Raw genomic sequence first — 13,062 nt, forward strand, 5'->3', positions numbered from 1 at the left:
TCAATTTAGATTTCTAGATTCTGACATTATGTATTGAGACCACTGGACTAAATCCCTTTCTCCTAAATTATCTGCAGATCAACCTTATATCTCCCCCTAACCAGGAGCCATAGCATTGTTAGGTTATTATTTAGGGCTGCACTGTCCAATGTGGTAGCCGGTAGCCATATGTGGCTGTTTACATTTAAATTAATTAAAATGTAAAATTTTGTTTCTTAGTCACACTAACCACATCTCGAATTTTCAGTAGCTACATGTGGCTAGGGGCTACTGTATTGGGCAGCACAGATAAAGAAAATTTCCATCACTGCAGGAAAGTCTTTGGGACAGTGCTAATTTAGAATATATTAACCCAGTAATTCATTAATTTAGTATATTCTTCAAATGAATTAGCAATTTTCTGGGCTCTGAGGGACTAGGATGTTAGAGTTTTGATGGCAATAAGCCATCAGGACAGATCTGATACAGTGCCTTACTTAGTTATCCTGGAAACACTGGATACCTGAGAAGTGGAATTCCAGAATAAGTGAGAACGGTCATAATGTTGACAATTCTTCCCTTAATTACCTTTCAAAGCAATTACTTTCTGAGTAATTTATTATTCTTTTCAGATTCACCTGGCATTCCACCTAGTGCTAATGCACATCAGCTTTTTCGGGGGTTTAGTTTTGTAGCTATTACCTCAGATGATGAAAGCCAAGCTATGCAGACAGTTGGTGTGCACTCAATTGTTCAGGTGAGTGAATGTCTAAGTAATTTTAAATTTGAAGTGTTGTAAGATACAGTTCATTGTGTGGATAATTATGTTAGATTTGATCTGCTGACCTTAAGTGAGCAGCTTAAAATACATTTTATATCATTGACATTACTCTTAGAAACTCCTTTCATATACCTTTGAAAAGGTTGCATGAGCCAGAATCCTGGATACCTATCTGACTTGAAAGTAGAATTCTAAGAGAGTTGAGATAAGTATCACCATCTTGTCTCTCGTCTCCTGTGCCTTAGAATGTTTATTGGGCCTAATTTGTTTCATCCTCTGTCTCTGTTAGATCAGCTGTGGTGAGCTGAGGTCTCCTAGTTCACTGATACTTTAGAACAGGGGTCAGCGGACTTTTTCTGTAAGGACCAGATAATAAATATTTGAGGCTTCGTAGGCTCTATGGATCTCTGTTGCGACTACTCAACTCTGCCGTTGTAGCACAAAAGCAGTCATAGATTGTATGTAAATGAATGAACATGGCTGTGTGCCAATAAAACTTCGTTTAGCAAAAACTGGTAGTGAACCAGATTTGGCCCACAGGCCATAGTTTGCCAACCTCTGCCATAGAAATATATAAGAAATAAAAATAAACTTAAATTTTAAGTTTTCCAAGATTTGTGTCCTTGTTCTTTTGGAGCCCCATTGTCATTAGGAAGAAATGGTTATGGGTACTGCCTTAGGGTACCTCCCTCCTTATCCCATCTGTTGATCAGAGTGGGAGAAAAAGGAGCTACAGAAGCAGGTTTCTGAGTGTGTGTGTTTGTAGCAGGCGACTGCACTGCTAAATTAAATGTTATTAGAGGAACACAAATAGTACAAACCATTAGATTTATTTCTTCCCATCGTAGTATCATGGAAAGATAAATTAAATTCATCTTCTTAATCATAGAGGGAACTAGATATATCTTTTGAAGCACTGAATTGTTTTTAGGGTATACTTAGTGCTTGAATTTGCTTGATGATTAAGTTGCTTTTGCGCTAAAGTTTTTTTCACAAGTCAGTTATCTTGCTTTCCACTTTCTAGAAAACCAATTTAAGCACTGTTTTTTGAACAAAGTTCATGTTGAAATAGTCTGTCCCTTTTATTATGACAAGCATGTGATGAATTCTATAGAATGTATGTTTATGATTTCTGTGTGGTGCATCGGAGAGAAGAATCCAGATGTTCTAATTCTGAATCCTCCTAAATCTTTCCTTCTATACCAGAGGTTTCAAATGTCTCCCCGTTTGCAAAGGTATTTCAAAGACCTATAGCCATTTGGGGAGTAGAATGGGGCATAACCACTGTCAAGGCTGTCGGCCCCTTATCATGTAGCTCTGTGTTTCTTGTTGTACATATTCAGTTTTTTCTTTTCAACATAAGCCTTTTTTAAAGGCATATTTCTTGCTGTGCATTGTATCGTAGACACTTCAGAAATGCACAGTTGTAGAAGAATATATGCAGAAAATTTCATTTTTATTTTTACTAAATTCATTTATATTTATAGTTAAGGCCAATAATGCATGCTGAGTAACATGTTTCCCTATTATGTAATGTACCAAAGTCATTACAGGGCTCTTCATCAATTTATAATTGTGTTTGTAGCAGTTACACAGGAACAGTATTCAGTTTACTGATGGATATGAAGTAAAAGAAGATATTGGGGTTGGCTCCTACTCCGTTTGCAAGAGATGTATACATAAAGCCACAAACATGGAGTTTGCAGTGAAGGTAAGTGTTTTTAGATTTCAAATGCACCTCTGACAGTTCTTATTCATGCATGCTAGTACCAGTTAAAAATTATAGTCTTCTTTGGTAAGTGTGCCTTTTGTTTTAAAAAGGTAAGGTGATTTAAATGTCTGGCTAGTGATCTTCAGGGATCTTAATCTGGAACCATAGATCCTCCTATGAGCTCAAAAGGTAAGGCAGCATACATCCAGTTTGTGGAGGGCAGTACCACTTTACACCTGACCTGGTTTTTAGTAGCACCCCGTGTACTCTCAGAAGTCCCTCGTTTATGGTCAAGATGTCAGGGAGTTCCTCGGAATTATATGCCAAATTTTGTATGTTTACATTTTTATGGCAAAAATGTTCATACCATCTTTCACATTTAGAAGGATCTGTGAACCAATAAAAGAATAAGAACCACTGTCATAAAATATATTATCATTAGCTGTTTTAAGTTCGTCAAGCATCCTAAGACAGTAAAGATTTTCTAAGCCAAAAACCAACGCACATACCTCTGTAATAAAGTTCGAGTCCAAACCTTTAGTTATAAGTGAACAAATACTATATTCAAGTTTCTGCCTTTTCACTTCTTGAGTTGGATGCCTCTGCTCTCCCATCACAAACAATTCAAGTAATGTCTAAAGCTTTCAACTTAATTTGAGCCTTAGAACTAGTCTATAACTATGGGTAGCTCGTGTTTAGTTAGTGGGGAAAGTGGCATTAATTATTATTACTTCTATCCTTCCACCAATCTGTCCGTTTATCTAGATCTAGTATGATTTTACTGTGTAAAAGTAAAAATAAATGTGCTTTATGTATGCATAGCAAATATCTGGGAGGACACACCCAAAAATGGTTGCTGCTTTTTTAAACTTGGATGTAATTGTTCTAAAAAGTCATCAGTGTCTGTAAGGCATTCTGTCAGTTAAAAGGATGAACCATAGAAATACATTTTAATTTGCTCCTCTACTCAGTGAAATGTGGGGTACATAGAAATTTTCAAACTGCACACATGAAAGGAGAGAATGTGAATAATGTACTTGGTAGGCAATCTAAGAATGTATCTTGCCTCCATAAACACATCAGAAAAAAGCAGAAGTGTCCTGAGGCCTCCTTCAAATTATAGAAACCAGGAGCAGTATACCAAAACCTTGAGAACATCCTCCAGCTATATGTGGATTCTTGTGACTTAAATTAGATCCCTAAAACCAATCCCAGCACTTGATTCTACTGAAATTACTACATATCTAAGATTCACAAGCAGAGTTATGGATATAATGTAAGCTGGGCTCAAGATTAGCAGATCAGAGAGAATGTTGCCCAAAATAAAACCTCCCCAGTTCTCTGGTGGTCCAGTGGTTAGGATGCCACGCTTCCACTGCAGGGAGCACGGGTTCAATCCCTGGTCCAGGAGCTAAGATCCCACAAGCCATGTGATGCAGCCAAAAAATAAGTAAATAATAAATTTTAAAAAATAAAATAAAACCTCCCAATGTGTTCTGGTTTTCAAAAGACTAACCCCAAATCATCTCCCTTGAGTCAGCATGTCTATTCCATGTACCTTTCCTCTTAATCATCCATTTGCCTGATTCTGCACTATCATTTGCAGTTGATCACAGTGGACGCCTGTACGTTTGACTTACCTGTTCTCCAAATAAAGAACTGTTTTCACAACTAAATCCATTTCAGATAGCAGATTTGGCTCATATTGAGAGTTGCAAGCTCTTTCCTAGGATGCTGAAGCGTTTGGGTATTTATTGCATACATAATTCCTAAGCTGTTTTAAAACTGAAAGTATGAAGGTCACAAAATTTATTTCAGACTACATTTTGGATGAAATGAAAGGAAAACTTGTTGCCTTTTCTTTTTTTTTTTTTCCAGTTTTTTTTTTGGCTGCATTGGGTCTTCGTTGCTGCACAGGCTTTCTCTAGTTGCAGCGAGCGGGGGCTACTCTTCGTTGCGGTGTGTGGGCTTCTCAATGCAGTGGCTTCTCTTGTTGCGGAGCATGGGCTCTAGGCGTGCGAGCTTCAGCAGTTGTGGCACATGGGCCCCAGAGCACGCAGGCTTCAGTAGTTGTGGCTCGCAGGCTCTAGAGTGCAGTCTCAGTAGTTGTAGTGCACGGGCTTAGTTGCTCTGCGGCTTGTGGGATCTTCCCGGACCAGGGATCGAACCCGTGTCCCCTGCACTGGCAGGCAGATTCTTAACCACTGTGCCACCAGGGAAGTCCTTGTTGCCTTTTTAAAAATATAATGTTACTTTAACAGATTAAAACATTAACAGAAGTATTTTTAAGAAGCAGGTGACATAAAAGAGTTGGAAAGCTAAATTAGTATTTTTAAGGGCTTTATTGTAATAATTAAACTTCATTCTAGCCAAGTAGAATTCTAGGTATGGTATTCTGCTTAGCTTTCTTCCTAGCTTCAAAAATAAAGTTTGTTCTACATAACTATTAATTTTTTATAAGTAGCTTACAACTGATGGGATATTCCATTGAAGCATTTTATTAAAGAAAGTAAATTCAATAAACAAATGCTAACGGTGATATTATAAATACATCTTGCTCTTAATTATCTGTATTGATAGGGGTTAGAAGTTAACTGAGGGCTTCCCTGGTGGTGCAGTGGTTAAGAATCTGCCTGCCAATGCAGGGGACATGGGTTTGAGCCCGGCTCCAGGAAGATCCCACGTGCTGCAGAGCAGCTAAGCCCGTGTGCCACAACTACTGAGCCTGCGCTCTAGATCCTGTTAGCCGCAACTACTGAAGCCCACGTGCCACAACTACTGAAGCCCGTGCTCCGCAACAAGAGAGGCCACCGCGATGAGAAGCCCGCGCACCACAATGAAGAGTAGCCCCTACTTGCCGCACCTAGAGAAAGCCCACGCACAGCAACGAAGACCCAACACAGCCAAAAATAAACAAATAAATAAATCTTCTTTTTGTTTTTTTTTAAAGTTAACTGCGTTCCCAAAGGTGTAAGACATTGAAGGCTGGAAGAAAGATATGTTAACTGTGTTCTTGGTACCTTTTCTTGAGGCTTTTGAGTTTTTATTAAATCCTAAACTTGCTAAAAACTTAAACTAGACAGACCTGGTTTGAATGTGACTCATGGCGTAGAGTTTACTTTACAGCCTTGCCATCTATATCAAGACTGGCTTTCAAATTTTGATTAGACAGTCTGGCCAGGTACTTGAATAAAAATGGTTGATAAATGGCTTATAAATACAGTGTTTACACAAAATAACACCTAAGCCTGTAGTTGTAAATACTTAACGTTTATACTGTATAGTTCATGAGATTTTATGATAAATATTTGCCTTTTAGATTATTGATAAAAGCAAGAGAGACCCTACAGAAGAAATTGAAATTCTTCTTCGTTATGGACAACATCCAAACATTATTACTCTAAAGGATGTAAGTAGATTCTTTAACGTAGATCATTTGACTCAGTTGTCTAACTCATATTTGGAATGTTTTCAATTATCATGTGGTAGACAAAGAATTCGATATAGTGAGTAAAAAAAATAAATTAGAGGCCAACATATATAGCATAATTCCAGTTATAGAGAAAAATGTTTAGTTAATTTTTCTGCCTTTAAGGAAAAACGTATTACATTATTGCTTTTAATATCAGTATTTACTGGAACACTTGGGTATTAATTATGTTCAGGACTGACAAGTCTCAGGCTCCACAGGCTCCCCAAACTGTCTTCCACAGTACTGCCAGAGAGAGCTGTCCCTTATATCTAACCATGTTACTTCCCTGCCTACAGTTCATGTTCCCCATCACCTCTGGTCCCTGCATTCCTCCATCTGTAGTAGTTTTCACACTTCCTCACACACCCTATGCTCCAGCCATGCTCAAGTATGTACAAATTTTTCTTCACATGCCTCGTTTTGTTCTGCTGCTCTGTCTTTGAATTTATGATTCACTCAATTGAGAATGCCATTTCCCTTTTTTGCCTGGCTAACCACCACACAACTAAGACTTAGCTAAGGCGTTACTTCCTTCAGGAATCCTGCCCTGCCCATCACCACCCCCCAGACAAGTGAAGTTTCCTTTCCCTGCTACTTATAGCTTTCATCATAACAGAGGTGTTGGCAAAGGGTGCGAACTCCTCAGGCAGCATTAAGTCCTCTCTTGCTCAGGGTGCCCACATAGGCTGAAAGGCCGTGTCTGGGTATTGTAGACCAGAAGTGTCATGTAGCCAGCTAAGCCAGAGGACTCCTAAGGTACCTTTCACCTCTGAGGTTCTGTGAATTCCAACGTTTATCCTCCCTTCTCCTTCCTAACTGAAACTCTAATTTCCTCAGAATAATTTATCACTGTTCATTGTTAGAGGAGAATGTTAACTTAGTCCCATTAAATGTTTCACTTAAGTGACTCTTTAATTAATATAACCTCCAAGAATCCAGCCAAGTAAATTAAAAAGGAAATGTAGAAAACACTTTCTCTCAGCCTTTCCTGGGGATCTCCCTAAGCTGTTGCTATTTTTTACATCTTTGCTCCTTCCTTCATTTCAAATTCCAAAGTCTCTAAAATTATCCCCACTTTTGTTACAGCATCTCCAACATTTTTTTAAACTCTTATTTCTATGTCTGTTTCTCCCTACTAGAATAAAAACTTTGAGGGCAGGTACCTTGTTTTCTCTATATTTGGGGCCCTAATACATGGTACCTGTTAGGGAGCTAAGCAAAAGTGTGCAGTAACTCTATGAGAAGAGGGGAATAAAAGGGCCTGAAGTTTAAGGAGAGGGTTATTTCAGTTTGGGGTTGCCTAGAGTACAAATCCAAAATTACAGTGAGCTTTCTTTTTCGACATTAGGAGTAAATTGGTATGCTTCTGCGTGGTTGAATGGAATTTCTCTTTGCTACTTAATCTTCCTACTTAGTTCTTGCCACAGCTTGTCTTTCGATTTAATCAAAACCAGAATAATTCTTTGTACTGTATGTATAAATACAGAAGTTCTGCAGTTGCAGAAGTTCCAGGAAGATCACAGCAGCATGTCTTTCTACCAGTCCCTCTCATCATTAGTAGGTAGAAAGATCAAGAAGAGCACACCCTAAGAGCAGAAGTTCAGTGCCCCTTCGGATACCATACCCATACTTATTTTGATTGCCATGAGTTAAGGTTCACAGAAGGAAACTAAAGGTTATTTTTCTGACATTCAGTCTCATCAATTCCTATTTTAATATCTTTATGTGTATAAAATTGTTTGCAAATTTTATATCCTTCATTGGTTGTGATAAGTAAAATTTTCCTTGTATATAAAGTGAGTTTTAATTTCTCTTTTACTATGCCAAACTGTGTGCTGAGCACATGTAAAGCTTCACATAATTTTTTACGTTTTGCTGTTAAATGTTACAGGTATATGATGATGGAAAATATGTGTATGTAGTGACAGAACTTATGAAAGGGGGTGAATTGCTGGATAAAATTCTTAGACAGAAATTTTTCTCTGAACGAGAGGCCAGTGCTGTCCTGTTTACTATAACCAAAACTGTTGAATATCTTCACGCACAAGGGGTAAGTCTTTTTAATGTTTTACATATATGCACACACACACACATATATGTATAATGTCTTATAAAATTTGGTATAAAATACCAAATACTCTTTTTCTTACCTTTTCTTTCTTAATGTTTGAGCTGAAATTACAAAGGTAGAAGTTAGTTTATGCCTGTAATGAAAAATATATTAGCTTAATTATCCTACTGTTCTTCCTCTATGTAGACTTCTCCCATTGAGCTTGAAATTCTTTTTTGTTTCTTTCTTTTTTTAATTTAATTTAATTTTTTAACTTTTAATTTTATATTGGAGTATAGTTGATTAACAATGTTGTGAGAGTTTCAGGTGTACAGCAAAGTGATTCAGTTATACATATAAATGTATCTGTTCTTTTTCAAATTTTTTTCCCATTTAGGTTGCTATATAATATTGAGCAGAGTTCCCTGTGTTATATAGTGGGTCCTTGATGGTTATCCGTTTTAAATATAGCAGTGTGTACATGTCATGAGCTTGAAGTTCTACTTTGAAATTTTAGCTTGTTTATAAACATTACATTTTTATGCTTCCCAAGAAGTGAGTGAGATTTTGTGACCTGGAAGATGTAGCACCGTTTTTGCTAGGCCACTGTGTACTTTTGAGAACTGGGCCCATTTTGAGTTTAGAAGTGAACCAGAGAGTCATGGGTTGTATTCACTTATAAAAGGAAATCCTTCAAACAGATGAGGCCAAATAGCCACCTGGTTTCTGGATGGTGGATGCTTTCCTCCTTTCTTCCTGCATATAGATTTTTAGTAAGTGGCCAAAAAAAATCATATTTTTAAAAGAAGAGAAGTCTGGGAGGGAAGGGGAACAAAGGAGAGATGAGGGGAGGAAGGAAAGGAGGACAGCAGAGGAGTGAAGAGGAATGGGAAACAAGAAAAGAATAAGAGGTCTCTTCTTAAGGAGTTTATTTTCAGTACGTTATTCTCGTTTTCTTTGCCCCTAGAAGCTAACAAATGAAATGTGTTAATTTAATTCTAGAGCTTCTTGACTTGTAGCTGCTCAAGATTTGCCTAGTACTGGGATTGGAAATTGGTAGAACTCAGTTTTCACTGAAGAATTTGTGAGTTTGCAGTCATCTAACTCTTCTATGTTCTTTTCTCAGTGCCTCAGCAGTAATTAGTTATTAAAATGGTCTGGAGAAATAGTGTTCCGGATGTTAGGACCTAAAACTGAGGTTATTGATTAGAACATAGACTCAAAATTTGGTGATGGAGGAAAGACATAAGTCTAATAAGGAGTGTCAGAGAGGCTTATGATAAAAGAAGTATTCACGTAGGTGATTAAAGGGGGAAAGTAATACAAACTCTAAAGGAATGGTATCTTTTTGTGTTTGTGACTTTGTTACTTGGATATCAAGTAGGCAGTACTTACGTAAATCTGGGAGTTTTCTTTCCTTTTTACTCCTAAAACCCATGCCTGTTCCATTGAGCCTGTCTGTATATGTTTGTTGTATTCATCCATTGTACACGCCATTCCCTCTACTTAGAATGACTACCCCCACTCTTCTGACTTGTTCATTCTGTTCTTCAGATGTTGGATCAGTTGTTACCTCCTCTAGAGACCCTTCCTGACCCGCTCAAGTTATGCCCCATCTCTCACCTATTTATTCTCTGCCTCCCTTACTACTAAGTTCCTAGCATATAAAGGCAAGGATCTTACACGTCTTGTTCACCAAAGTATCTGCAGCTCCTTGTATAATACCCTGATACATGATACACATTCCATAAATATTTGTTGAACTATGAATAACCTGGAGACAGATATTACTGCTATTTGCATTTTTCCTTAATCCGCTTACTTAATTGGACAAAGAGGGGGAAGGTAAGTACTGTTCTTTCTTCCTCCTCACCTTGCCCCAGTTCTGTGTTGCAGTTATATTACACTGTCAGCATTTTATAATGTTGGGATAATGTAAAGGTTGGTACCCATCATCTTGTTAAGTGCATTGCTTGACAGTTTGTGAATAAATAATTTTCCATAATGGAAATATATTGTTAATGCACCTCTTTAATTTGTATTTCAATTAGGTGGTTCACAGAGACTTGAAACCTAGCAACATTCTTTATGTGGATGAATCTGGCAATCCAGAATCTATTCGAATTTGTGATTTTGGCTTTGCCAAACAGCTAAGAGCAGAAAATGGTCTTCTCATGACTCCTTGTTATACTGCAAATTTTGTTGCACCAGAGGTAATTGCGAAAGAGTTTGCTTGCAATATTTCAGTATGTTTAAAAACTCATTTACTGTGTTTAATATAGAATAGTTAATAGTTGTTTAACTGAAGAGTTAGTTACTGAGCAAATAATTAGAATAAAATGTCAGCCCTTTTTCTTCTGTTGGTAGTTCATCCTGTCATCAATCCAGTACTACCTACAATGCTTTTCCTGCTCTGACTTCTGTCTTTCTGCATAATCACACATCTATAGCTAACTACTATCACTGACACTTCCGTGCTTGTCAGTGCATGGAGTTAAATGGAAACTAGCTTATTCTTCCCCTTTCCTAACACCCTTCGAATTTCCTGGTTTTGTCACCATCTTCCTTGTATTTCTAAGGCTAAAACACCATGGGCTCTTCTTGTCTTTAGCTGTATAACCAGGTACCATCTCTTTTATCCCCTGCAACTGGTTCGGGGCTCTTCTGTTCACAGAACTGTCATCCTAGCCCCTGCTTCCCTCACCACACCCCCAGATGACTGCCGCAGCCTAGGTGCGCGTTGCTTCCTTTTGTTGTTCTGTGATCAGTCCACAAAGAAGCTACAAAGCTGCTGAAGTCTTCTTCAAGCACTGCTTTGATCAGGTTGCTTCTTTTCCTAAGAAATTGCAGTTCCCTACTGTAGCAACTCTAAAATCCACTGCTTTGCCCTCAAAATTTCTTGCCTTTTGATTATCACTGTGTAAAAAATTGTAACTACAATAGTTAATCCTAATATAGGGCTTATGTGCCAGTCACATATATTAACGGATTTCATCCTCAGAGATATAATTTATATATAATAATTCATTCTCATTATAACTTATGTGAGGTGAGTACTTTTATTTGCATTTTATAGGAAACCAGGTGCACAGTGAGGGGGTGATGTCATTTGCCTGTGGTCAGATCTAGATCTGAGCCCAGGCAACCTGGCTGCAAAGTCTATGCTTTTACCATGTGCTAGATATTTCACAAAAATTGTAATAGTTGATAATGTTAAGATAGTTGGATCCCCCCTCTGTTTCCCAAACTTTTTGTAATTTTGTTACTTTTTAGATAGAAAAATATTTTTTAAAGATTATTTGAGTCTGTTCTCCCAGAGATACTAGAACTGATGAGGGACAGATTCTTTTCTTCTTTGTCCACATATCCACAGCCTCTGACACACATTGGTGTCCAAGCATGACCCCCTAATCCAGCCATCTAATTTTTCCTCATGATTGTTTCCTGCTTCATATAAGCAGTCTGCTTCTTGAAATCACCATGTAGCTTTTATGCCTTGGCACACTGGAATGGTTTTTGGAATGTTTTTTGCTTTAGACCCTGCCTCTGAATTCTCCTTCAGGAAATCTTCAGTGATCATACTGTCCTTAGACCTCTTAACTCTTTGTCTCCTCTTTACCATTTAGTCATCTGGGTTAAAACTTTAAAGTCCTCCTGAAATCTTCCTTGTCTGTTATTTCTCCATATTTAGTCTGTTGCCATATCCTTTCCATTCTGATTCCTAAATACTGTAGACCCCTTTTCCCTTACCCCATACATCCAATCTTTTTTTTTTAAATTTTATCTTGCCGTATAACATACAGTAAGATATATTTTTTAATGCTTTTCTTTTTAAAAAAATTTATTTTATTTACTTATCTTTGGTTGCATTGGGCCTTCGTTGCTGTGCGCGGGCTTTCTCTAGTTGCGGAGAGCGGGGGCTACTCTTCGTTGCGGTGCACGAGCTTCTCATTGCAGTGGCTCCTCTTGTTTCGGAGCATGGGCTCTAGAGTGCAGGCTTAGTAGTTGTGGCACATGGGCTCAGTAGTTGTGGCTCGCGGGCTCTAGAGTATAGGCTCGGTAGTTGTGGTGTGGCACATGGGCTTAGTTGCTCTGTGGCATGTGGGATCTTCCCGGACCAGGGCTCAAACCCGTGTCCCCTGCATTGGCAGGCAGATTCTTAACCACTGCACCACCAGGGAAGCCCTATACATCCAATCTTTACTAAGTCCTTCCCATTTTATCTTTATGTCTTTTCGCCTTCATGTCCTGCCTTACAAATTGCCTCCTATGAGGTGGCCTGTCTCCATTCTCTCTTCTTGCCAGCATTTCCTCTATGCCTTGAGTTATCTTTCTGGTATACACATCCACTTATTTTATTTTCCTCTTTAATGCTTCAATAACATCTGATTGCCTGCAGGGAAAAAAATCTAGATTACTTAACAAGTTTTTTATAAAAAGCTCTTCAGTGAACTCCCTAGCGGTCCAGTGGTTAGGACTCAGCACTTTCACTGCTGGGGCCCAGGTTTGATCCCTAGTCGGGGAACTAAGATCCCGCAAGCTGTGTGGCGCAGCCAAATAAATAAATAATTTTAAAAGCCTTTAAAAAAGACCTTCGGTCTCTCTAGTATCCCCTGTCTGGAAATCTGGCCACACTGAACTTGCCTGGCACTAAGCAGGCTCTGCTCTCTTGCCTCTGCCCTTTGAGTGTCCTCTGCCCTCCCCCACCTCTTCACTTTGGCTCCTGAATTCTTACTTATGGGCCCAATACAAGCAGGCTGCTCCTAGCTTTCCCTCTCTCCCCATATCAAGAATGAATTGCTTCCTCATCTTTGTACTCATATCCTTTACACATATAGTTTTGTTAGAATACTTATCATGTTGAATTGTTAACTATGTATATGTTTATTTCCTTTGCCAGATTCTGATTTTCTTAAGGAAAACCGTTGTTTTGTATTTGTCACAGTTTTTTTTCCTTATTGAAGTATAATTGCTTTACCATGGTTTGTTAGTTTCTGCTTTATAACAAAGTGAATCAGCTATACATATACATATATCCCCATATCTCCTCCCTCTTGCATCTCCCTCCC

General features: G+C 38.3%; 1 protein-coding gene across 4 annotated transcripts in view; it reads left to right on the top strand.

The window, feature by feature from the left end:
- RPS6KA3 (ribosomal protein S6 kinase A3) overlaps positions 1-13,062 on the top strand; it is a 107,350-nt gene that overhangs the window by 83,344 nt on the left and 10,944 nt on the right. For all 4 annotated transcript variants that reach the window (XM_024739426.1, XM_024739427.1, XM_024739429.1 and 1 more), the window contains 5 exons: positions 612-736; positions 2,346-2,471; positions 5,791-5,880; positions 7,835-7,993; positions 10,045-10,206. In XM_024739426.1, the coding sequence (XP_024595194.1) occupies positions 612-736; positions 2,346-2,471; positions 5,791-5,880; positions 7,835-7,993; positions 10,045-10,206 (662 nt within the window). The remainder of the gene's footprint in view (positions 1-611; positions 737-2,345; positions 2,472-5,790; positions 5,881-7,834; positions 7,994-10,044; positions 10,207-13,062) is intronic.

Source organism: Neophocaena asiaeorientalis, unplaced genomic scaffold, assembly GCF_003031525.2.
Source record: "Neophocaena asiaeorientalis asiaeorientalis breed wild unplaced genomic scaffold, Neophocaena_asiaeorientalis_V1.1 scaffold194, whole genome shotgun sequence".
Classification (NCBI taxonomy): Eukaryota; Metazoa; Chordata; class Mammalia; order Artiodactyla; family Phocoenidae; genus Neophocaena; species Neophocaena asiaeorientalis.